Raw genomic sequence first — 25,805 nt, 5'->3', positions numbered from 1 at the left:
CACCACCACATCAGTGTTATTGCAGTGCTGAGAATGATCTACCACACAAATATAGTAAGTGGAGATGATAAATTGGACAATGAGCATGAAAACAAGGATATATATATATATATATATATATATATATATATATCCCTGCATTTAACATTTTGTGCACTCTCCCTTTGCCAAGATGGAAACGTAATATATCAATGGAAATATGTGTTTGAATTCTTTTAAAGAAAATGAAATGTATCTCTTCATAAGCAATATGTGAACAATAAAATACAATCAGAGAATTTACAGAAAAGCCAACACTGCTACTCAGAAAGTCTGAGTACAATGATGTCACAGCATATTTTGAGACTTAATTATTCACTAAAAATCACTTTTAGGTGAAGTGATGGTTGCTTGTTTGGCTGTGTCACATCTGTCAACCATCCCAGTTTTACCCTCCTTCCCATTCCCTTTTGCAGTTGCTCTTCCTGACAACAACCTTGAGTCTGTTAGAGAAATCCAATCTGGTGGGAGCCGCCTGAGAACGATGAAAGAACAGCACTGTAAAAGGTACTGTCTTTTACCTGTGCAACAAATGGGCATTTGTTTGGGAAACAGGATAGAGAGGAGAAAGGTAGTGGAGGCAGCAACTGAGATGGGTATGTTTGTTTTGGTTTAGAAAAGCAGAAGTCTGTGGGAACCACAGGCTAAGTAAAAGTTTAATCTGATCATTTAAAAGCCTAAATCAAAACAAATTCAAGATTTCACACCAGAATTAGACAAGGGACACTTCTTATTTATAATTCATCGGATTTCAGTGCAAAATTACAGTAATTCACTGGCAGCAGTTTCCTCAACAATTTACTGTATTTGTACAATTTTGTTCTTCTGTAAATCCGGTATTTCTAACAGTTTTGAGACACTTATTGTGACAAATTATGTAGTACAAACATGTGCAATTACATACAAACAGGGCAACTCTATCTAGTAAGCTTTTGATAGCACATGCTTGAGCATGGTTCAGAGAACAGTATATAAGTCACACCATGAAATGAACGTCACATTAACAGCAGGTACCTGCACCAGTCAGTAAGACAGCAAAGATGGCAATAACCAAACATCTGTTAATTATAATATTACAGGATGAACTGAAACACAAAACAACATCATGGCAAGAATAACAAAACACATGTAAAATACATTCAAATGTATATTTGTGGTAGGAAAAGCAGGTAAAAAACTTTACGAAAAGAACTGTCTAAACGCAAAGCAACAAAAACAAAGCCATGAGAAATGCTGGTGAGCTCCCCTCATCACCACACTGTTCAAAGACCACCTGCTCAAGACTGCTAATTTAATGGTCAGTTTGCCTATATGCTTTACTAACAGCTAATAAATTTAAAAAGACGAACATTTAACATTGTTGAAAAGAAGCTGGACCTGTTTCTCTGCACCATTTTTACAGCAGTTTGTATTTTATACATTATTTAAGGAATACAGTAGATTAATGCAGAGCGTCTGCTGTAAATGTACATGAATTCTTGTTGGCTACATCTATTTATTTATCCATTTATTTATCTATCTATTTCTAAAAACAGCACCTTTGTAACACACAAGCTATCACTCTTTAAAAAGACGGTTTTCCATGGGTTCTTTAGTAAAGACGGTGGTTCTATATAGAACCATAAACCTTGTATCCTGAAATGTATGGTAAATTGGTTCAGATTGATGGACAACTTGTTGTACATGGGTCTATATAGAGCCATTTTAAAAATGTTTCTATATAGCACCAAAAGGTTTTCTTCTACTGTTACAATATCAAGCTTAACAAGAGAAGAATGCTTTTTGGTGTTATATAGAACCATAAGCAACACATTCTGCGTCAGTCTGAAAGACAGGTTCACCATGCCAAAAAAAAACTTAAGCATGCAAATCCTTCTTTGAGTGTTCATGGTTCTATATAGACCTAGAGAAGCCTTGAAGAAGCATCTTTTTAAAGATTGTAATTATCCTGTGCACCAAATATAAGACTGTAAAGACTAGATGGAATAGGAAATGATCACTGATGTACCGTAGCCTTCTCACATCGCCAAACAGTCCATGACCATGGCTGGAGGGACATGCAGTCTCCGCCTCTGTGCTGATGAGGTGAGCCCCCAAATTCAGGTGTCTCTCTGCAGGCGTGCAGATGTGCATCCTAATCAGCTGGACTTCATTACTGGACACCTCGTTGTTATGGAGATAATCCATTTTCTCATGGTGTGAGGTAGGATCCAATTAATTGCCAACAGCCCCATGCCAATATCTTGCTATTATAGCCTTGAGCCCAGCATGGGGGCATAATCTGCTTTCTTATTAATGATACCATTTCATTAGCCATCCATGCTACATATCATAGCAAAAAATATGGTGCAAAAAGTTTGCAAGAGAGCATATGTGATGTATTACTGAGAGAAAAAAGTTTATGAAAGTGCTAGTTTCATCCATTATCAAAAGGAAATGCTTCTGGTGCTGTTCGCTGGGCTTTAAACGTTGCTGCCTGTCGGAGGAAAGCGTTAAGAAGCATCTATTGTGCTGCAGACAGAGCGCTATTATACTGTACGATGCTGCTTGGCCAAGTTATTCATGCTGAACAGTCGTAGCGGACACCTCTGAAATGTTAATGGACTAACTTATCTGAATTTTAAAAATATGTCAGCTTTAATGTAAATGTCTTCTGAATAACAATGGAAGAGTGACAGTCTTTTGTCATTATATCCAACTTACCATGAAAAAGAGGAGTCTTTTAAATAGTGCGGAGAAGCTGATAACATTCCATTCAAAATGTGCCTGTTTTGATTCATTGTGATCTTCTTTCTTCACTTCCCTTCATTTACACAGCCACTTTCTTCTCCCCTCTTTGCTTTCACCCAACACATCTCTTTCAGTCAAAGGCTCTTAGAGGAGCTAAAAGGGGGCACGTCCATAAAGATTTTACTAACCTACAGCACAACTATAGCAACCAGCATTCAAGCAGAACATAACAACAAACCACTACATATTACATGATTGGATTTGCATTAATCAATGTTGGTATAATTATTTCAGTCAATCTCAGCAAGCTGTTGTATGAACTTCATTCAGTTATTCCACACATTTCTATTCAAGACATTTTTTAAGTCAGCATATTTTCAGTTTGTACGTCAGCCAGCACTGTTGGTTCATTTTTTTTTTGTATAATATCAATTCTGTTATTATCAAATCAAAATATCTGTACTATCTGTTAATAATGGTGGTTTCAATGTAAATAACTAAATCTTTAATAAAGAATGAGTTTCTCTGGAACAATACATATATATATATTATACGATAACACATAATAAATACAATAATGTATAATCTGTATTGATTAACTGTGACTGAGAGCAGTTGATAAAATGTGATTTTAATGGATTATAGTGGTTGAGACTCGTCCTATAGAAACTGACAGCAAGGTGCTAAGTATCCGTTAGGGTTTCACATAAATGTATCATCTAAAAAATATGAAATTTAGTAAATTATTTCAACAAACTGATGTAAACCAAAGAGAAAAATTCAAATGCTGGCATTGTCAGCCTAGAAGTGAGAGGAGTAAAAAAGGCTGTCAGTTGTCCCTGCTTTACTTTGTCTTACTCTAATCTACTTAATAATGTTACTGAAAAGCAGTGGTGGACAGTAAGTAAGTAAATGTAATTTGTTACTGCACTTATGTGATTTTTTCATGTATCTGTACTTTACTGAAGTTTTTCCATTCTGGGCGACTTTTTACTTTCACTCCACAACATTTCAAAGTCAAGTATCTGACTTTTTACTCCGCTACACTTTGAGAAATCTGTCGCTCCTTTTGGTTTATGTGTGTATAAAAATGTAACATGTCAAAACAAAAGAAGCGTGAAGCAAGAACACCAATTAGGACACAGCGCGCACTTTGTTTTGAGCTTGTTTTGACCTGTTGGTCATACCGACCCAGTGCAAGAACAACATCAGTGGAGCAGCGTAAAATTTTGAGTGTCTATTCAACAGAAATGATGAACTAACCTACCATAATATAGAAATATGTACACACATGCAGTTGTGACCGATGTGTCTTTATTTTGAACTTATACAAACACAATTTTATTTTATAGTAAATTAGTTTTTGCTAGTTTATGTTTATGAACACCACGACCCTGAGGGAGAAGTGGCTTAGAAAATGGATGGATGGATGGATGTTTATGAACAGAGACCTATAGATGCAATATAGTAAAGGAAAGTTTAAAGAAAGTTTTTATTAAACTTAAACTTGTAACTAAGTTGAATTAATTTAAATAATATTTTAGTACTTTTACTTTCAATACTTAAGTACATTTAAAGGCAAATACTTTGTACTTTTACTCAAGTGGAGGTATAAAAGGAGGACTTCTACTTTCCTGGAGTAATATTTTACCTTGGGTATCTCTACTTTGACTTAAGTACATTATTTGTGTTCTGCATCCATCACTGCTGCAAAGCCAATGTGGTAAAAGCAATGAATTTATGTTAATATCAATGCGAGGCAAGCCATCAGATTTGAATGGTTTAGCAAAAAACTAACTTTTCGCCAACTAAAACTATGCCTGTAAAAAACTGACTTGATAGACTTTTTACAGGAAAATTTCTGTACAAATGGCTTAGTATTCAGTCAACATATCTGAAGGCAAATGAAACAACACACCTTTAAGCAAACACTGGTGATTATGCTGAGTGAGTTCCAAACAGTGCCAAACAGTGACTGAAAGGCCAAGAAAATGGTGGTGCCTGAGAGCTGTCAAAGAATGTGCGTGCTTTCAATGGAATATCCAGTGTTGGTGATTGACTGTTGTCTTCATCATCTTTAGAACATCTTCAGCTACACTGTATTTTTTCTGTTTTTCCACAGGAGGCCTGATCCAGCAGAAGCACCAGAATGAGTTGGGGTACACTGTACACACAGTTAGTTGGAGTCAACCGTCACTCTACCAGCCTTGGCAAGATCTGGCTGTCTGTCCTCTTCATCTTTCGAGTGACCATTCTGGTAGTGGCAGCTGAAACCGTCTGGGGTGATGAGCAGTCCGACTTTGTGTGCAACACCTTGCAGCCTGGCTGTGAGAACGTCTGCTATGACCACTTCTTCCCCATCTCGCATGTGCGCCTCTGGTGTCTACAGCTGATCTTCGCCTCAACGCCAGCACTACTGGTGGCCATGTACGTAGCCTACCGCAACCACAAAGAAAAGCGAGAAATCCTGCTGCGCAGTGATAAAAAGTCGAGGGTCAAGCAAGAAGAAGACCTGGAGAGCATCAGGAGGAGGAGACTTCCTATTGCTGGCCCACTGTGGTGGGTCTATGCCATAAGCCTAGTGTTCCGTCTACTTTTTGAAGTGGCCTTCATATATGCCCTTTATACCATTTACGATGGTTTCTGGCTGCCTAGGCTGGTTCGCTGTGATGTGTCACCCTGTCCAAATGAGGTGGACTGCTTTGTGTCACGACCCACAGAGAAAACCGTCTTCACTGTGTTCATGGCAGCAGCCTCTGGGGCCTGCACGGTGCTGAATATGGCAGAGTTAACCTACCTAGTCACCAAAGCTGCAACACAGTGCCTGAGTATGAATGCCAGGAAGAACCGTGCAAACTGTGCAGGCAAAGACAAAGGTGTACTACCGAACAAGAAGAATGAAATACTGCTGGCTTCATCATCTTCTGTGTCATCCACTTGCAAAGCAGTGTGAGGCTCCTTCCACACCACAAGGCTGTTTTGTCACCACACAAGCACACTTACTCAGTATTCATGCCAAATGTTACTGAGATGTTTGCAAAGCTCCAGTGACATCTAGTGGCAAAGATCACACAAGCTGAAACGTTACATTGTATTAGACTATAACAACTTGCTTTATGTGGTCAACATCTACGGTTATAGTACTGTAATGATAATGGGGATGACGATGACGATGATGACGATGGTGTAGACAGATGATTTAAAAAAAAGAGAAGACTGTCACTAAATACAACTGAGAACAAGAAAATAATCAAATGAGGATGGAAAGTAACAGTATGAATCTTTATTTGATATTTTGTATGTTGCAGTCTACACAATACTTTAAATAGTGCCTTAAAATTAGCCACTAAGTTTTAATTTCTTTTCAATGATGTAATAATTTGTAAGTTACTACAGTGTGATCCTTAATTAGCATTTCAGCTGCCACAATTTAATGTTTATTTTTAGCAATTGGCTTTGTGCTTTTATTGTTGTCTATTATGTTACTGTAGACTACACTTAAATGATGGTTCTTCAAGGATTCTTTAGTAAAGGCAATGATTCTACTTAGAATCATGAGTCACATATAGAATCATTTCAAGCTTAAGTGGTTCTTTGTATGGTGAAATTGTTCTTCAGATTAATGGAGAATGTGTTGCACATGGTTCTATATAGAAAGTCTTAAAAAAAAAAGCACCTCTTGTTACAAGCTTGACATCACAACAATAGCAGAACCATTTTGGGGCTACATAGACATTTTTTAAAGAGGTCTTGAATAGAACCATATACCACATGTTATCCATCAGTCTGAAGAACCAACAAAGAACAATTTAAGCATGCAAATGGTTTGTTGAGTGTTCATTGTTCTATATAGAACCATTGAAGAACCATCTTTTTAAGCGTATACAAATTGAAGAAAATTGTTTTCATTCTTACACATAGAGAAGCTGTACAGAGCATACTGTGTGTAAAGTAACTTAGGGCAGTTTATTTAGAGTGTCAGAAATAACTGATCATGAATAACCAAATCAGTTCATTGTAGAGGTGTTTCACTCCATGCCTACATTTCTACTTATGTATCTTTAGTTGCTGGTGGTGATATTAAATTGAAAGAAAAAAAAATAAAACCACATTTCAAAAAAACTTTCTTTACTTTTTACACTGATATACACGCCATTTATCAGAAAAAGAGGCCGGTAGTAAATAACAGTTAATAGTTGTTCTAAGAGAAAAAAGTCTATTCTGATTATTGAGCTGTCATGACAAGTCATGAAGTCGTGATGTAGCGGTGGAAACATTTTATGTGAGAGAAATGAAATTATATGTCATTTCATCTTTTTCTTTTCTCTGTGTGTGATAGATCTCATGAAGTTGCCAAGCTATTTAGAACATTGGTGATGAATTTGGGCAGTAGACAGGGGCGTGGCGTGTACTCGTGCAGAGTAGCAGCTCTATGAATGCACTCATGCATAGTCACCAAATGTGACAGTCGGGATGGCTTGGAACGGGAGGCAGCTGCGCTTCGCTGAAGCCCATCTCCAAGTTCAAAACTCCCCAATAAACTAGCTGGCCTTGACTCCACCACACGGAGAAGACTGTGCTGGGGGGAAGTTTGGTTGGCAGATTTCAAAGGACATTGGTAAGCTAACAAAGCTCCTGGGATTTGGGGAGTGGGAGGAGAGGGGAGGGCTCTTATAACCCTTTTTGGGGTCTGTATGATTTGTCCTCAGTATATGGCACCAGTGCTGCTGGAGACTGATTTTGATGGCATAAATCACCTTTGATTAAAGACAGGATGCAGGCCAAAAAATCTTAGAGAAAATAACTTCAAGTTAGTTTCAAGTGTTTTACTTCATTTTTCAAAACTTATTTTTCCTGTTTTGAGTGTAAATTCTGGGCTATGGAAGAATTTAGTTGAGTTATTTGCCTAGCGTATTGATAAGCCATTCAGTATGGCTAACAAATCAGACAATGAGCCTGTAACAATGGCAGTGATGCATCAACAGATTGTGCCAGCAGGCACAAAGAAAATCTGGCACCTTCTCTATTGTCAGACTGACAGACAGTTTGTCATCCCGTCAAAACTTCAAAAGAGTAAACACGTAATTGTTTGTTTATTCAGTGTAATATTAATTGATTTGATCCAGAATTGAGAATAGTGTACACTATACGCCAGTTCTAAATCACTTTCAACTGCCTTCCAATACACTTAGAAGACACTGTCAAATAAATTTACTCTGATTATTAAATCTGAGATTAAAAAAAATAAAAAATTACTCACACACTGTACATTAAAGGACATACTGAACAGGTGTATAGCTATAGTGAAGGCTCAATTTTAGAGGTGAACTATGTAAAATACTGAAGAAAATTAAACTCAGTCGGTATAATTTCACTGCATGCTTTCTTTTATCCTGGTGACACTCATTCCTATGCTGAAATATTTCCCTTCATCAGCGCTTACTTTTCTGATGAGACCAGCACTAAAAGAGGGTGGACCTACTGCAAACCAATACAGAGTGAATGAATTTCAGATTTTAGTATCATTTTTCCTCCACCCTTCAGTTGTAAAATTCATTCAGATGATGTCATGCATTCAGATGTCTAAACCATACATTAAAATCTATTGAAGATATGAATGAATATAGCTAGAGAAAAGCATTTAATTCAACTGCACTTTCAATACACAGAATATATAGTTCTGCACTCTGGATACACAGAATGTACAGTTTGTATTGCAGACTACAGTATGACATTACTGTTTTCCACCAACAGCTGTATTTATTTCAAGCTCTAGTCCATGGATTCATTACTCGCAACAACATATTAGTGAGCTGGTTCTTTTCTGCACTTTTATTTGGTGTGCAATGCTGTGAGTAATGTGCACTAACAGCCAGTGAGTCAGGGCTGCTGCATCAATGAGATATGTATGCTGTGTGAAAATGAGTGAAAATGAAGCTGTAAGCAGTTGCATTTTTTAGCCCCTTTCTGTGTGGTTGAAACAAATAGGTGGCTGGATAAAGTTTAGTTTTTTTAATTTATACAAAAAGTCTACACAGAAAATTTCTCCCCCAACTTTGTGGTAGTAAGTTGACTGAGAACAATTCAAGTGCGTTTTAATTTTGATAGGATCAGGTTAAATATGTTCAGATCAGTAGTTATGTTCAGCAGTGTAGTTAGAGAATTAGAGTCTTTGTGAATTCCAGCAAAGTATCATATTTCAGGGCCTCTTGACAGCTCTATAAACACCTACATGTAAATGTTCAGGATGAAGATCTAACAGGATCGGTAGTCTGGCATGCCATCACAGTGTGCCGATCCCCAGATCATTGATATCAGTGATGATGACATGGATGGATAGTGTGATTCCTGGAACCGTGAGCTGTTTCGGCCTCATCTCATCAGCACGCAATATCTTGCACACTATGGTCAGAACTATACTTGGCAAATTGAACTTTGGGTTATGTGAAATATGAAACGATGCCTAGTCCTTCATATTCTAGGAACTTTCTCATGTATTTATCTCCGGATTTACTGACAAATCATACTCTCTAGACTATGTGACTGTTTTTCTGCTCATGCCATCTGCTTAATGAAGTGAGGGGAGAAATTGAGGAGAGCGATACAGAGGAAACCATGTTTGTTTTGGACAGAAAGAGTGTATGAGCAGTTTGTGAACAAGGCTAACACTGTAAGTTCACTTGCACTTTTTTCACTGCGTTCCACTGCACCAGATCGCTCTGCTCACTGCTGGTGGGTGTTGGGGAGTCGGAACTGTATCGAACATCTGTGGCAGTAAACATTCTAATATGCGGATTTCTAAAGAAGCTTAAAACTAGACTACAATACAGACGTTTTATGCTTTTATAATTTTCAGAATGCACCAGTCGTCCAAACAAGCTGGAAAGTTTGCTCACCCAATCTCACTAGCAAGCTAGCTAGTAACTGCCTTCCCTCTTAAACCACATAAACTACAACCAAACAAAAGTCTGTCCTCCAAATCTTCACTGTCAACAGTTATGTATAAATCTAGAGATTGGCGATGAAGACACTCTATCCTTGCCCTAATGGCTAAATGCAATGCAGCAGCTGCATTCGTTTGCATCATGTTGAAATCTGCTGAACTTTTTTGTGTGCAGCGAGTAATGCCTGATGGGTTGTGGTGCAGCAAGAAAACGGTAGGCCATTGAAATGAACAGGACATGGCAAGGTCAAGCTGGAAGTGGACGCCATCTGTAAAGTGTTTAGAATGGAATGACAGATTCTATAAGATGCTTGTGCAAACAGAGCATAAGGTGCTGGCCCATATACCTATTAAAGTTGCTTTCTTTTTTTTAAGATTAGGGCTCATTTAAGATTAAGATTAGATGACCTTTAACGAATATTTATACAAATGTTCTGCTGCAGACATAATAATTGATGTTGTCATCCCTGATGTTTTACAGTTCCTAACAAGGCCCTCTGTTTCCTTTCTTTTTTTCTCATCTCACTTCCATTATTTTACTTCTGATTCACCTTAGACTGTATTTTCCTTTAGGTTAGAAAACGTAAAGAATGGGTGACTGGAGCTTTCTGGGGCGGCTGTTGGAAAATGCACAGGAACACTCAACGGTCATTGGGAAGGTCTGGCTGACGGTCCTCTTCATCTTCAGGATCCTGGTGCTTGGTGCTGCAGCAGAGGAAGTGTGGGGAGACGAGCAGTCTGACTTCACGTGCAACACGCAGCAGCCTGGTTGTGAGAATGTCTGCTATGATGAGGCCTTCCCAATCTCACACATCCGCTTCTGGGTGCTGCAAATCATCTTCGTGTCCACACCTACTCTCATTTATCTGGGCCATGTGCTTCACATTGTACGGATGGAGGAAAAACGCAAGGAGAAAGAGGAGGAACTGCGCAAGGCCAGTAGGTTCCAGGAGGACAAAGACCTTTTCAGAAATGGAGGTGCAGGAGGAGCAGGCGAAGGAGGTGGAGGTGGTAGTGGGAAAAAAGAAAAGCCTCCAATACGAGATGAGCATGGCAAAATCCGGATCAGAGGCGCCCTCCTGCGCACCTATATTTTCAACATTATCTTCAAGACTTTGTTTGAAGTGGGCTTCATCTTGGGCCAGTACTTCCTTTATGGGTTCCAACTTAGACCCCTATACAAATGTGCAAGATGGCCCTGCCCAAACACAGTGGACTGCTTTATCTCCAGGCCCACTGAAAAGACCATCTTTATCATATTTATGCTTGTGGTGGCTTGTGTGTCTCTTGTGCTGAATCTTTTAGAAATCTATCACCTAGGATGGAAGAAAGTCAAACAGGGCATAACCAACGAGTTTGTGCCAGAGCGTGAATCGCTACCCGGCAATGCTGATGACACTGGGGGAGTCGACGATGTCACAATGCTCCCACTGGTCAGCTCATCTCCTCCTGTCCTCAACCAACCTCCCAACTACACAGATATGGCTGTGTTGGGAAGCAATGCAATCCACCCCCCAACAACCTTAGCCCTAGTAACCCCTGAAGCAGAGTACAAGGCTGACCCACATAATGAGGTTCCTCCACCCTCCCTATATAGCAGCAACAACAGCAACAACCATCAACTGACCATGGAGCAGAACTTCGCGAACAAGGTGGCTGAGCTACAGAAAAGTGAAATGAAGCCCATAACTCCAAGCCTCTCTTCCTCATCCTCCTCTTCCTCTTTAAGCGATCAGATGGAGGACAAGGAATCAGTTCATCCTTCCTCCATCTGCACAGCTGATTTTCTCAGCGATGGGAGGAGTGAACCAGACACAGGCCCTGGTGTGACGATCACCACGGTGGAGATGCATCAGCCACCAATCATGATGACAGATATCTGTCGTCTTAGCAGAGCCAGCAAAACCAGCAGCATCAGGGCCAGACCTGATGACTTGGCAGTCTAGTTAACTCCTTCATTCGTCTCACACCACCACATCTCGTTATACAAGACAAAATTCAGGACATTAAGGAAGGGTGCTGCAGTTGTCAAGTCCTGTCTTATGAATCTTTCACCAGCAAATGACCTAAGCAATGCAATTGGTGAGTTGTAGCATAGCTTGAGCAGGTATGAAAAACACTTGAAATGTGGTAAACACTCACATTATGAGTAGGATAAAGGAGGCGCAAAAGCTGGCCCTGGTTGAAATGAAAATGGGAGAAAAGATTTTATTTCTATTTCAGGTTTTTGTTTTGCGTCTTTTATGAGGAAAGGTTTGGCAGGTATGCACTTTGAGTCCTTTTTTTTTCCTTTTCTTTTCTTGTAAGACACTTTTGAGCTTGACCATTCTGTGCCTTGGTGTGTCAGTGTCACTATGCTTTTACAACGTTTGTCCACATGTTATGGCCTATATCTGACCCTCTGTAAATGCTATGGTTACCCAACCAGCAAAGACCAATGAAGAGTGGGACTTATTCACTGTGAGTTGTCATTACCAGACTCCTTGAAGTTCAACTGAGCATATAGCATATGCAAGTTAGGATGCTGTGGCTCTGTCGTGTAACTGATCCCAAACTGAGGCTTGTTTATTGGGTAATGTGTGCCTGATATGCCAGAGTCGTGTTGTAACTGTCCTTAAGAATACACAGTATTTGCTAATATTGCAGTTTCATCAGGGGTAAATAGATATAAATATCATAAAGCAAAATATGTGTACATATATATATATAAATATATATAAATAAAATAATACAAACAGCTTTGAATACAACTGTTTGCAGTGTGGTAGCAGCATAGAGATCTTCCTCGTAAGCAGAAATAATGCTCATGATTTATCCTGTAAATAGAGGCTAGCGTGTGGAGATGTCGCAGGGATAAAGCAATAGAACTATTAGAGTGGCTAGTTGCTAGAAAAGGTTTCCAGATTTGAGGTAGTTATAATGTTTGCCATTGTAGTATCAGCAAATCAATGAACATTGTGAAAAGAAAGAAATGTGAATTTCCTTGTGATGATAAATTCCTGCCAGTTTTTAAACAAAAATGGCTCAATCTACTAAAATATCTTTCTCACTGACCTCCCTTCACTTGTTTCCAGTTGTTTTGTTATTACTTACAGGAGGTGGTTTTAAGCTTATTATTTTGTTAGCTCTGAACTTTGTTAAACTCCAACTCACTCACCAGCAGGCTGTTGGCATTTAGCTGCGCTGGTTTTACTCACTTCTTAATCTGTGAAATGTCTAAAGGTAAACCTTGGAAGGTATTAATGCTCTTCCCTCTTATATGTTATGTGCAATCTTTAGGTGTGGGGATTGTGAGCTGAAACCAGGACTGTGAATGTGAGTTTTGCTGAGATGTGATTTTCATTATGATGCTGTGCTACAGCTCAGGCTGGCCTCTGTGTTACTGGACTATTAGTGGCCAGGGCCATGCTTAAACTCTAAATATTGACACTGAAAGCAAAGAAATGACTTTTTAGATGAAATTTAACTTTGTTGAATTTCAGAATACTGTTTTTCCATGAATATAACGGACAGATTCCGTGATGAGGAAATCTATCCATGTGGTAAAGTGCAATTTTATTTAAAATAAATTAATTAATTTATTAAACATGGTGACAGACATGGAACATGTTTTATTTAATGTAGTTTATGTAAGCTGATTTAACTCAATTCAATTTGGAACTGGGTGCATAACAATGCACATAATGCACATAACCATTATAACATTAATCTGATGTTTGTTTCCATATATTGGTCACACTTTATTTGAATGGTCCCCCATAGATGTTCTACAGATACTTAAATCATTAAGAAACTTTTGGGTGATGTTCAGTTGACTATCAACAACATTATGATTGGGGTTTAGGTTTAGGATTACTTAGCGCTGTCGTCTCACAGCAAGAAGGGCCTGGGTTCCGATCCTGGGCCTGGCGACCAGGGTCCTTTCTGTGTGATGTTGACATGTTCTCCCCGTGTCTGTGTGGGTTTCCTTCGGGTTCTCCGGTTTCCTCCCACATTCCAAAGACATGCAGTCAGGCTAATTGAACATGCTAAATTGCCCCTAGTTGTGAGTGTGGGCGAACATATGAATGTATATCTGTATGTCCGCCCTGTGATGAACTGGTGACCTGTCCAGGGTGTATCCTGCCTTCCACCCAATGACTGCTGGGACGGGCTCCAGCTCCCCCTGCAACCCAGATGGATAAGCGGTTTAGAGGTGTGTGTGTTTAAGAGTAGTTGTAAGTTTTGCATTGAGGTTAAGGTTGGGATTAAGGTTGGACATTTGCAAAGTATTTACAGTGGACCATCCAAATAAAGTGTTACCCACATATTCACCAATCTGTACAACATCTAGATAGTTTCTGCCTATAGATCTGACTGTTCATTACTACTGAATGCATATTTCATATTAAGATCATGTAGATGCCTCACAGAAAACCCTAAATATTTTGGGGGTTTAACGCATCAGGTTTTCATCAGTGACACCACTCATCTTATCAGTTCATCTCAGCCATAAAACAGTTTTGTTAAGTTTGTAAGGGGTTAATGAAAATACCTTAAATGCTGAGTAGCTAGCTGAAATATACACATTCTTATCAGAAACTGAATTCAATTATCTCTCTGTCTCTTTAATAACCTTTAAATATTTGCAAAAAAGCTATTTAAATTTGCACATTTTGGCCAATAAGCAGATCTTAAAGTCAATATTGGCTTCAGAGGGCTCCATCAAAAAGTTATACTGTAGTTACATTGATTGTAATGACAGGAGTGTCAGGGCGAAAATCTATCTTTAGAGGGATTCATCTTGTAATTGTCCTCATACGTGTTACTGGTACTTGATAAGTATTACGCAAGCTTTTTTTTTTCTTTTAATTGACGGCACCCACCTACTGTGAGAAAGACAATTTCAGTGATTTTCAGATTTGTCAGAGTGCTTACTTGCTCTCGCTCTCTATTGAAATGCTAATTAGACTTTAATTGCTTTTATCTATGAGAATGAACATCTTCTCAGTCACATGTTACTTCAGATACTTAGACATTTAGTGTCTGATATCTTGTGCATAAAGCTATATTATTTTTCTGGCCAGTGAAGAAATGCAAAAAAACAACAATAGTAGCCCACTGCATTGCTGTCAAAAGTGCCTTGTGTAAAATTTTGTAAGAGCAAGTTGATGTAAATGTTAATTTACCTCAAATGTTTACAAAACAGTGGACAAATAAAAATTTTGTACCTTATACCATGTTGTGTTCTTGGTCAAATAATACATAACAGCAGCTATATTCTCTGTAATCAATTACACAGTTCTGATCATACTTTAGCAGTTTAATTCAAATGTGATCACACACGTCTGAATTACACTGCCAAACATGTGTATATAGTGCATGTTTGGAGTAACTGAGTGCTACTCATTTGTGTATGATGCACATTTGGAGCACTGAAAGACAGCACACCAGTTTCTTTCCATCACAATCGTACTGCATTCATTGCACTGTAACTACAAATTCCAACAGATTATGTCAGAATGCAGTGAAGTGAGGCAACACGGTGACCAACATGGAGGGCATGATATCAGTGCTCACTCTTGCTCTTCTTTTTGTTTGTCGGTAGCATATAGCTGTCACATCTGCTCTAGAATCACTGGCTATTCAAAATGGCCTTTTCTCTTTTCTGTAAGAATGTATGAGATTCTCTCTTCCTCCACCACTACTGTCGTTCTGTGTACCCTCTAATGCCACAATCAAATGGTAATATTAATAAGTATAACATGATAATTCATAAAAAGCTGATATTCACAGACTGGTTGAGTTCCTAATCATCACCTATAGTTAGCCCCTCGCCTCTCTGGCACAACTATGCCACACGCCCCTGCTGAACACAGCATTTTCTTTATACAGCCTGAATGGGCAGGGGATTGAAATGAAACAAAAAGAAAAAAAAACGAGTGAGAGTGAAAAGGGTTGGGTCATTTGCTAGCTTATAGGGCATGCTGTACATCTGACTTTGTATGTAAATGACCAGTGAGTAAGTGATTAGGTCAAATAAGACATTCAATCAGTGAAACAGAAAATAAGATAAAACATAAATACTCAAAACTTTGTTTAACAAAAAACAAAGATGATGGAAACAATATGATGTAGAACTTGCTGGGCTACTAAAAGTTACTTTGTGTGTGTGTGTGTGTGTGTGTGTGTGTGTGTGTGTGTGTGTGTGTGTGTGTGTATGTGTCCACATAAAGCTACTCTCATATGTTCCAAAATCATCCCTGAGGTATTTCATAGGACCCACCTGCTTTTGCTGTGCAAAGGTCAATGTCCCACCACTGCTTTATTTTACTACAATGAGCAAAAATGTGACCACACACCAACCTTCTATTGTGTTTCCATCCATGAATGCCAACAGTCTTAGCCTTTTGTGTCTCTTTCTCTGTACTCCATATCACGTGGCCATGGAGTACAGTGTGGTTTGCGGTCCATACCACATGGTGTGTGTGGTCTGCAAATCCATACCACAGTGACCTAGGACTGACTCTAGGTATTGTTACTCTCACACAAATCAGCAAAAGTGGGTTTAACAGTTTGTTGCATCATAAAGTCTTTTCATTGGCTGCTGGGGGAACAAAACCTGGCATCTCCATTTTTTATTTTTTGACATAATTTGAAAAAATGTCTGTTGCCCTTTGTATTGTGTGTGAATTTCATGATGAATGGACCAAAAGAAACAGTCCAAAATGACTTGGACAAAATTCTGGTTCCACTGACTTACATTAAAAGTAAAGTACATTTTTTCCTTCTCCTGTAAAGTTACCATTTTGGAGATATGAGATTTTGTTCCAACAACAGTGGTGTATTTATATATATATACACAAAACCCAATTTCCAAAAAAAATGGGACACTGCAAAATGTAAATCAAAACAAAATGCAATGATGCACAAATAATTGAAACCCCATTTAAACATATTTCATAGTTTTGTTGTTTTTTAAAAAATACATCCATTTTGAATTTGATGCCAACAACACGTTCCAAAAAAGTTGGGACAGTGGAAACAAAACACTGGTAAAGTTGTGTAATGCTAACAAAAAGCACCAGGTGGTTAATTGGCAACAGGTCAGAAACATGACTGGGTATAAAAAGCATCTCAGAGAGGCCGAGTCTTTCAGAAGGTAAAGACAATGAGGGGTTCACCACTCTGTGAAAGACTGCACCATGAAACGGTGCAATAATTCAATAGTAATGTTTCTCAACATAAACTAGCTAAGAACTTTTGCTTTTCATCGTCTACAGTACATAATATCATTAAAAGATTTAAAAGATTAAAAGTCTCCCGCGACCCTGACGGAGAAGCGCTTTAGAAAATGGATGGATGGATGGATGGATGGATGGAGAAATCTCTGTTTGTAAGAGACAGGGCCAAAACCAGTATTTGCAGGCCATGATCTCTGGGCCTTCGGGCGGCACTGCGTTAAAAACAGATATGATTCTTTAGTGGAAATCACTGCATGGGCTCAGAAAATCTTCTGCATCCACAACTGCAAAACTCCAGCAGCACTGCTGTGTCTGATCCACTCGTACCAGCACAACACACACTAACACACCACCACCACATCAGTGTTACTGCAGTGCTGAGAATGAACCACCACCCAAATAGTACCTGCTCTGAGGTTTCCATGGGGGTCCTGAGCACTGAAGAACAGGGTAAAAGGGGGCTAACAAAGTATCAGAGAAACAGATGGACTACAGTCTGTCACTGTATAACTACAAAGGGCACCTACAGAGTAAGTAGAGCTGATAAAATGGACAATGAGTGTAGAAACGAGGAGGTGGACTGGTGAAGGTCCATTTGGCCGTGTTTATGCTCCATGTTGCCGGTAGATGGAGCCAGATTTCTGCAGATGTTGCCGCCGGAAATCCAGCCCTGGTTTGAAAGGCTGCGCAGACTCAGTTCAGTAACGCTGGCTGCCTACAGACAGGGCCGTGATTAGATTATAACCTTAACTGGACGCGCAGTAACTGTTTACTGTACCTTACACTGCTGCTCCTGCTATGGCGAACCGAAACCTCAAGCAGGTGAACATTCAGAACAGCGCACCGTCCCCGAACCCGAAGCGTAACCCGGACTCTCCGTCCGCGGGGAAGATGGAGGCGGCGGCGGCGCCATCACCTAAAGTCTCGAGTCCTCCTCCGCCAGAAGCCGAAGTCAGCAGCGAGTCACGAGAAATGACCCTGGACCTGAAAAGCTTCAGGAGACCGGGGGAGAAAACGTTCACGCAGAGGTGCCGGCTGTTCGTCGGTAACCTCCCGACGGATATCACGGAGGAGGACTTCAGAAAGCTCTTCGCCAAATATGGCGAGGCTAACGAGGTGTTCATCAACCGGGACAGAGGATTCGGGTTTATTCGACTGGTAAGCGCTGTTAGCGTCCCGATGGCTCGTTACCGCTTTTGCGTTCATTTGTTTTTGTTCTTTTTTTCTCGTTAATATGTCGCGTTATGCGCTATTTAACGTTGCGTGTACAAATGAAGCCACGAATGAAAATGAATAGCTAGCTTGGTTTCAGTGCGAACACGTTCCTCCGGCTCCGTCTCTAATGGCTCCCCGCCTTCTAGCTATGTAACCTAACCTAGTGCACTTCTTTGGTCATGAGACTAATGCCTGTACGGCCAGATGTTAACGTTTAGAAACGTTCAGTGCACTAAACGCGAGACAGGGACTCGTACAGCCTACGGTCGTTTATAAATAACGCGCTGCTTTGTGTGTGGCTCCCCGGCGGAGACGTTTTCCCGTAAGATAGCTAGCTAGCTGAGAGAGAGAGAGAGAGAACTACGAAGGGAGTAGGGAGCCCTTTGAGATGAAGCCTTATGTGGGGAGCCCTTTGAGATGAAGCCTTATGTGGGGAGCCCTTTGAGATGAAGCCTTATGTAGGGAGCCCTTTGAGATGAAGCCTTATGTAGGGAGCCCTTTGAGATGAAGCCTTATGTGGGGAGCCCTTTGAGATGAAGCCTTATGTGGGGAGCCCTTTGAGATGAAGCCTTATGTAGGGAGCCCTTTGAGATGAAGCCTTATGTAGGGAGCCCTTTGAGATGAAGCCTTATGTAGGGAGCCCTTTGAGATGAAGCCTTATGTAGGGAGCCCTTTGAGATGAAGCCTTATGTAGGGAGCCCTTTGAGATGAAGCCTTATGTAGGGAGCCCTTTGAGATGAAGCCTTATGTAGGGAGCCCTTTGAGATGAAGCCTTATGTAGGGAGCCCTTTGAGATGAAGCCTTATGTAGGGAGCCCTTTGAGATGAAGCCTTATGTAGGGAGCCCTTTGAGATGAAGCCTTATGTAGGGAGCCCTTTGAGATTAAGCCTTAGACTAACTTGGCTAACGGCTTGTTTTGATAGCTAAACCAGGCTAAAGGCTTTGTCATAACATAACAGCTAGCTAGTTGGCTTGCCGGCTAGCTAACAAATCAGCTTTTCTCTCATTGTGGTTTTAATGGACTCAAGTATCTGGAGCTCACATGTTAACTAAGGTTTGCTTACTTTCTAGACGTTGTTTTTATCTCATTAGATGAAAAAGCCGTAGTTAGGCAGCTAAGCTAGGTAGGTTAGTTCGTTAAGCTAGCTAATACCGACCGTTCCCCTCTTGTTTTGGAGCGAGACGCTAGCTTAGCTTAGCTTAGCTTAGGTAGTTTTGGTTTCACTGCTGAAGGTAATCCTACCTACACTTGACAAAGATGGTTCTTCAAGGGTTCTTTAGTACAGGAAATGGTTCAAATTAGAGCCATGAGCTCCAGATCTGTGTGGTTATTCATGGTGAAATGCTTCTTTAGGTTAATGGAAAATTAGTTGTTTATGGTTCTACATAGAACCTTCTTGAAATTGGTTCTATACAGCAGATAAGAATGTTCTTCTTTATTGCTTCAAGCTTGACATGGTAACAATAGAACCTTTTTTGGTGCTCTGTAGAACTGTTTTCCAAAAGGCCTTTTCTGTTGTTACAAGCTTGGCGCTTTTTGCTGCTCTGCCCTTTTTAAAATATATATTTTATGTAGAGCCCTGTACGATACAGTCTCCATAAAGCTATATAGCCATGTAAGCATGAAATGGTTCTAAATAGAACTATTGTCTTTACTGATGAACCTCCTGGAAAAAGAAAAAACGTTTTTAAGGATGTAGATGGCTCGTCGTGTTCTTGATGTGCTGTTAAAGCAGCTAAACTCACCAGTCTGAGATTATTTCAGCAGTATCAGAGACATGGGGCTGGCTTGGTTAAGTGGTTAACCTGAGGAAAAACCAAACTCCTCGTAAGAGTCAATGTTTTTTTAAATAAGATTGCTTACGAGTAAATGTAAATGATGCACACGTTCACTGTACGTGCTCAAAAACTAAAGATTGTAGTTATTTACGGTAGGTTTTTTATGAAGGTGTAGTGATGCATTTTATTTCTCAGCCTAATAATTCTGACAGGATTTATGGTTTTATATTGTTTTGCTGTCTTCGTTGATCAGTGTCCTCTCATATGACGGCTGCTGATACAAGTTTCTTAAGTGAAAATGAAGTAGATTTAAGTTGTTTAACATTTCTTCTCTCGACTTATTTATTATAAAGAGAACGTTTTTACACAACCTGTAATATGATGTTATACTGAATCATATTTTTAAATCTGTTAGTGGTCTTGTTTGTCTTGTTTTTCTGCTACGCTGTAACTACAGCATAATGACAGTCCCATTGGCACGGGCCAGTTTTCAGAAAGAAGTATTACTGCGTTGGCTTGTTTCATACAATCACAGTTTTCATCAAGTGAATATTTCATGTAGAATTATAACGGTATCAGGTGTAAACAAAGACCAGAGTGTTTTGAAAATAAATTCATTGTTGTTATCCAACTTTACTTTCATCAATAATGAGATTCGTTCCTTATGCAAGCATTATTTAAAAAAAAAAAAAAGTTACGTCAAAAACAAGTATTCCACGGCTTTTGCCGCAGTGCTTGATGGTGCCAGAATAGAACGTCAGTCAGGCCCAAAGGTCACTTCTTGTTTTCTGCCTTCTTTAGATTGTTCTGGTCTATTCATCAACCACTGAACAAAATAATCACAAATAAGAAAATAAGATTTATTCTTTATAGAGGTCAAGTATCTGTTTCTCCATGTATTAGTGTATGGAATAATAAATTTGGCAATATTGATTGAGAGGAACTTTTGAGTGCTTACTAAGGATTTTCACTTTTCCAGTAAAATATTGTCAGTGCCCCATAAATTTATTCATCATTGTTACTCAGTAAATTGTAGACTAACTAAATTTAATCATGCTGTTGTGCCAGATTGCTCTTTCTGCCCCTGAAAAGATCTTGAAATTTATTTACTACCCTAAATAATTTAAAAACATTGTAAGAAAACTTGTTTACTTTCAAGATAGTTGACTTTTGCCCAGTGCCATGTTAAAAAAAAGTGTTAGTGTGTTTCACTTGAATCAGTGGCATTGCAATGTCCCTAGGCTGTTTTCCTATCACCAGTTGGGGTTTCGTCACTCAGCTTGGCCAAGATCAGCCTAGGATTATAGCACAGGGTGATTTGACTGACATATGAAACTACTAGTAAAACTCTTAAGTAACTTTAAAGACCTTGTACCTCCCCATTCCTCCAATCCAGCAAATATGACTTTCTCCATAAGATTTTATCCAGTGTATGATGTGATTAAAACGCAATGTAAGTTTTACATGTGTTGTGAGACTTTTTAATGTTAGACAAATTGATTATTTGTTTTGTCCTGGGCCACAAATTTATTAAAAATGCTAAGCCTAGTCTTGAATATCCATTTTCACCTTTTTACGCAACTTCATGTTTGGAATTTTTAATTACAGCTTGTTTGTACTGTTATTGCTTAAACATTTTTTCTTTCCCTTTTATTTTCTTAAAGGAAACCAGAACGTTGGCAGAGATTGCCAAGGCTGAGTTGGATGGCACAGTGCTGAGAAACAGGCCAATTCGTGTTCGTTTTGCCACACATGGAGCAGCCCTCACAGTCCGAAACCTCTCACCAGTTGTTACCAATGAGCTTCTAGAGCAAGCTTTTGCACAGTTTGGGCCAGTTGAACGGGCAGTTGTGGTTGTAGATGACCGTGGTAGACCATCAGGCAAGGGAATTGTGGAGTTTTCCAATAAACCTGCTGCAAGAAAGGCGCTTGACCGTTGTGCAGAAGGAGCCCTTCTACTCACAACGTAAGTACACAGATTTTTCAGCTAGTAGTTAACATTGAACCATTCTGACTAGGATAATATTTAAAACTTAGATTGTCTGACAGGTGTGACTAAAGAAGCCTTTATTTTATGATCTGTGGTTTATAAAAAATGTGTTTTGGTGTAGGTCCCCTCGTCCAGCTGTTGTTGAACCAACAGAGCAGTTTGATGATGAAGATGGCCTTCCAGAAAAATTGCTGCAAAAATCAGCTCAATATTACAAGTATGTTGCTGGAACTCTGAAACGTGCACAATGTTTGTGTTACTTTTATTGTTACCTGTAAATTGAGGTTAAGATCATGTGCTCTTTGCTCTATACTTCTAGGGAAAGGGAACAGCCCCCACGCTTTGCTCAGCCAGGCACCTTTGAATTTGAGTACTCCTCTCGTTGGAAGGCTCTTGATGAAATGGAGAAACAGCAGAGGGAGCAGGTCAACCGGAACATCCAAGAGGCCAAAGAGAAACTGGAGGCTGAGATGGAGACCGCAAAACATGAGCACCAACTCATGATGATGAGACAAGGTACAAAGATAGCACACCGAGTTTAATTGTAAAGCATCTTTCACTCTCACTTATTGTTAATTTAAAGACTTAATAGCATGACAGTGCAGCAGTGTGCTAACCCATTTTGATGACTTTGAACGTCAGATCTCATGAGACGTCAAGAGGAGTTGCGCCGCCTGGAGGAGCTGAGGAACCGAGAACTGCAGAAGCGCAAGCAGATAGAGATGAGGTACACATTAGAGTTATTCCTCCCAGGTTCATTGTTCATTAAAGTTGGTGAATTTAAATGTAGGAATGTCCTTGTCTGTTTTTGTTTTTGTTGTTGGTTGGTTGTTTTCTCCTTCTTTTAAGTCCTCTTTTCATGGTTGGTCACACTTATATTGGGATTAACACAGCCAGTGCATAAGCCATTAAAATATGCCTGATTCTACTCCAGTTCTGATCCTGTGTATCGACTCAAGACATTCTTATATGAATGAGAAGTTTATCGTTTTGTGCTTAATTTTTCAGTTTTGAACGTTCTGTTTGTGTCTCCAGACATGAAGAAGAGAGGCGGAGGCGTGAGGAAGAAATGATGCGACACAGAGACCAGGATGACATGAGGCGTCAGCCTGAGAGTTTCAAGCCTGGCTTTATGGAGGGCGTGAGTACAAAACAAAATCCTGTTTTCTTAAACAAATGGTCCTTAGAGCCACATCTTCCCTACTGCTGCATTTATTTATGCACAATACTGTCTGTTTCCCTTTTTGCGTGGTTCAGTCTCCTGTCTAAAACATTTGCACTCTACTGATTTTGGGTTGTAGATATTCTGCTTGGATTTTTACTTGGGTTGTCTCTAAATGTTGTACATCTGTAGCAGCCAAGTACTCAACAATGACTTTACTGAGCTGGAATTGGAGCACTTGAGTGAATGAATTACCAGCTATTGTACAAACTTAAATAGCCCTTGTTTACTGATAGCTTTACATCATGGTTAGGTTTCACAGCGTTTTAACACACAACCCTTGAGTTTGAACATCACTACAGTGGAATCCGTCTGTGTGTTAGGGTTTTTGTCTCTTTTTATTCCAAGTAAGCCGGTATTGATATGCTTAACTTCTTGCATGTCAGTGTTAATCAAAGTTGCTTTTTCATTTAGTCTTAGTTGCTGTCATAGAGGTAATAGAAAACCACAGCAGTTGTTGGCTGGAGAGGTGAATTTCTAGTGCTTCTGAAAAAGCTAGAAGCATCTCATAAAATATATTTTAAATATGAAATGAATAACCAAAATAAATAAATGCCTATATTTTGTCTTATATTCTAAAAAAAAAAAAAAGTGCAATTGGCTTTTCAGTGATAGCTGCCAGTGTATCATCGCTCTTGCCCTTCTGTGTTGTAATGTAGCAACGAGATGTTTGTAGTTCTTGTTCTTGGCTGAAGTAGTGCAATCCTATTGCGCAGGCCTGTGTTAAATCATTTTCGTGATGATTTATCTGTATGAATCTGTAGGATTTGAAGTTACACTCATCAAAAACTCAAAGCACTATTTACATCATCAGACGTGTTTTTGTTTCATTGTTATTAGTTAACTTTCCACTCAGTTAACTTTCCAAAACATTGCTATGTGTTACTGTAGTGACAACTTGTTTTGATTTAATATGTATACTCGAATACACATCTTTCTAGGCTATTTGTCCTTTGAATTCTTGAATGTGCTAACTGAGACACTTTATTTTTAGGGAAGTTTTGGATTTCATGTGTTTCAGGAAGAACATTTAGTGATGTTGACTAGCTCACAGTTTACCCTTTATTGCGTTTTTTTTTTTTGTTTAGTTTAATTGAGTATGGGGTGAAGATTCCACATATATTTTACTTCTGAATGTCTCATTGAGACATTTTGTTTATGAACATCCCATTGAGAATTGAGAAGCTGTTTTAATCGATAATTCTGCAAGTTCAGTTCTTAGGATGTAAATGAAGTCATTGGCAGTATTTAGATGTGAAATGGTGCATATTACAGAAACTTGTTGAGAGTGGTAAAATAGTCTTAACTTCTAAAAAAATTCTTTAGGACCTTTTTTTTTTGTCACATTAAACACTGCGTTTTTTTCTGCCATGTTGAATTCACACGTTTATACCTTTTTAATCCAAGACCTTACCTCAAATCTATCAGTGCCAACTAACAGTGTAAGTATTTGTAACCATTTTATGTAATACCTGCCAGTGAAGTAGCTTTAAGAGGCATTAAACTCTTGGGACATCTGGTTCCTATCACCACCACTCTGAACAATTCTGTTTTGGTAGGTTTCTCTACAGCAGCGCATTTCACATCAAACTGCTCTGAAATTTCTTTAACAATTTTATTATGCAGACATACAGAAAAATCTGTCCCCTTTAACTGTTTCCAGAACAGCTACCTACTCTAATTTTCCACATAAATGTAACTCTTAAAACGTTCTTGCAGTAATATTTCGATTGCTACTAACTGGACAAACTTCTAACCAATCCATAAATGAATAAATAAACTAAGAAAATAAACACCTCACAACTTCTAGTGGCATTGTAAAATAATGTTTCTGAAATTCTGGAAACTTTAGCAAATGAATCTACAAATGAATGTTTGAAATCCTGGAAGTACTGCACTGAGTTGGAAATCCATCATTTTTAGTTCCATTGTTTCTGTAATTTTAACTGAAAATGGGAAGTGCAACAGTGCAGCATTTGTGGCTTTACTTTTGATTTCTAACACTGATTACACCTATGTTGGGTGTTGTCACTCTTTCGTCACAGTTATGTGCATAGAACAAACTGTAGCTCAAACATGTCTGATTTATTTTCCTCTGCTCTTTTTGCCTTTGCTAAATTCTCACAGATGCAAGTGTCATATGCAGTTCTCAACATTAAATAGGAGTTTGCTAATTTCCTGTGAGTTCATGTTATAATTATTTCAACATAATGTCACTAAGTTTTCTGTTTGTATCACAACCACATGTTCTGTCGTCTGAAGTTGTTTCAGGCTATTTTGGAGTGTATGAATATGAAAGAGTTGAACAGAGTAGTTTTACTAAATGCACAGACTGTCCCATGAATGGGACATTGATGTGACCATGTCACTAAAAACATTGATGTTTCAAGTTCAACTCTGGACTGCATCTGTTCCTCCACACTCCCATGTATGTGTTTGTATCTTTGTGTATCATATTACTGATTTAGTGCACTATGCAGCAGTATTGTAGAATACCTCTTCTTCTTAATTCTTACTATCATGGTCATTCTTGTTCTTGCTACTATTGTCTGACTCCATTTTACTTTTTTTTTTTTTTTTTTTTTTTTTTAAAGATGAATTGTGATTCCACCCTCTTCAATAGCGTCAGTGTGGTCATCAGCAGAAATCAGAAATTCACATTAA

General features: G+C 39.0%; 3 protein-coding genes across 4 annotated transcripts in view; all 3 read left to right on the top strand.

Annotated features, from left to right (window-relative positions):
* Window positions 1–2,187: 2,187 nt before the first annotated feature.
* LOC108434719 (gap junction beta-2 protein-like) lies at window positions 2,188–5,722 on the top strand. Its single transcript, XM_017710061.2, has 2 exons — window positions 2,188–2,242; window positions 4,892–5,722. The coding sequence occupies exon 2, from the start codon at window positions 4,919–4,921 to the stop codon at window positions 5,720–5,722; it is 804 nt and encodes a 267-aa protein (XP_017565550.1). The 5' UTR covers window positions 2,188–2,242; window positions 4,892–4,918.
* Window positions 5,723–10,302: 4,580 nt separating this feature from the next.
* On the top strand, window positions 10,303–11,658 carry LOC108434731 (gap junction alpha-3 protein-like). The gene has a single exon (XM_017710074.1). It carries the CDS (start codon window positions 10,303–10,305, stop codon window positions 11,656–11,658), a length of 1,356 nt encoding a protein of 451 aa, XP_017565563.1.
* A 5,958-nt stretch (window positions 11,659–17,616) lies between these two features.
* Window positions 17,617–25,805, top strand: part of pspc1 (paraspeckle component 1) — a 39,396-nt gene continuing 31,207 nt past the window's right edge. The window contains exons 1-6 of one of the 2 annotated variants that reach the window (XM_017710073.2): window positions 17,617–18,093; window positions 21,594–21,895; window positions 22,041–22,136; window positions 22,239–22,435; window positions 22,562–22,646; window positions 22,955–23,060. In XM_017710073.2, the coding sequence (XP_017565562.1) occupies window positions 17,734–18,093; window positions 21,594–21,895; window positions 22,041–22,136; window positions 22,239–22,435; window positions 22,562–22,646; window positions 22,955–23,060 (1,146 nt within the window). In that variant the 5' untranslated portion in view covers window positions 17,617–17,733. The remainder of the gene's footprint in view (window positions 18,094–21,593; window positions 21,896–22,040; window positions 22,137–22,238; window positions 22,436–22,561; window positions 22,647–22,954; window positions 23,061–25,805) is intronic. The other variant, XM_017710072.2, reaches the window with a different exon arrangement.

The sequence above is a fragment of the Pygocentrus nattereri genome, chromosome 12, assembly GCF_015220715.1.
Source record: "Pygocentrus nattereri isolate fPygNat1 chromosome 12, fPygNat1.pri, whole genome shotgun sequence".
In the NCBI taxonomy this organism is placed as follows: domain Eukaryota; kingdom Metazoa; phylum Chordata; class Actinopteri; order Characiformes; family Serrasalmidae; genus Pygocentrus; species Pygocentrus nattereri.
The sequence above is the reverse complement of the archived record's forward strand: the minus strand, read 5'-3'. Positions and strand labels throughout refer to the sequence as shown.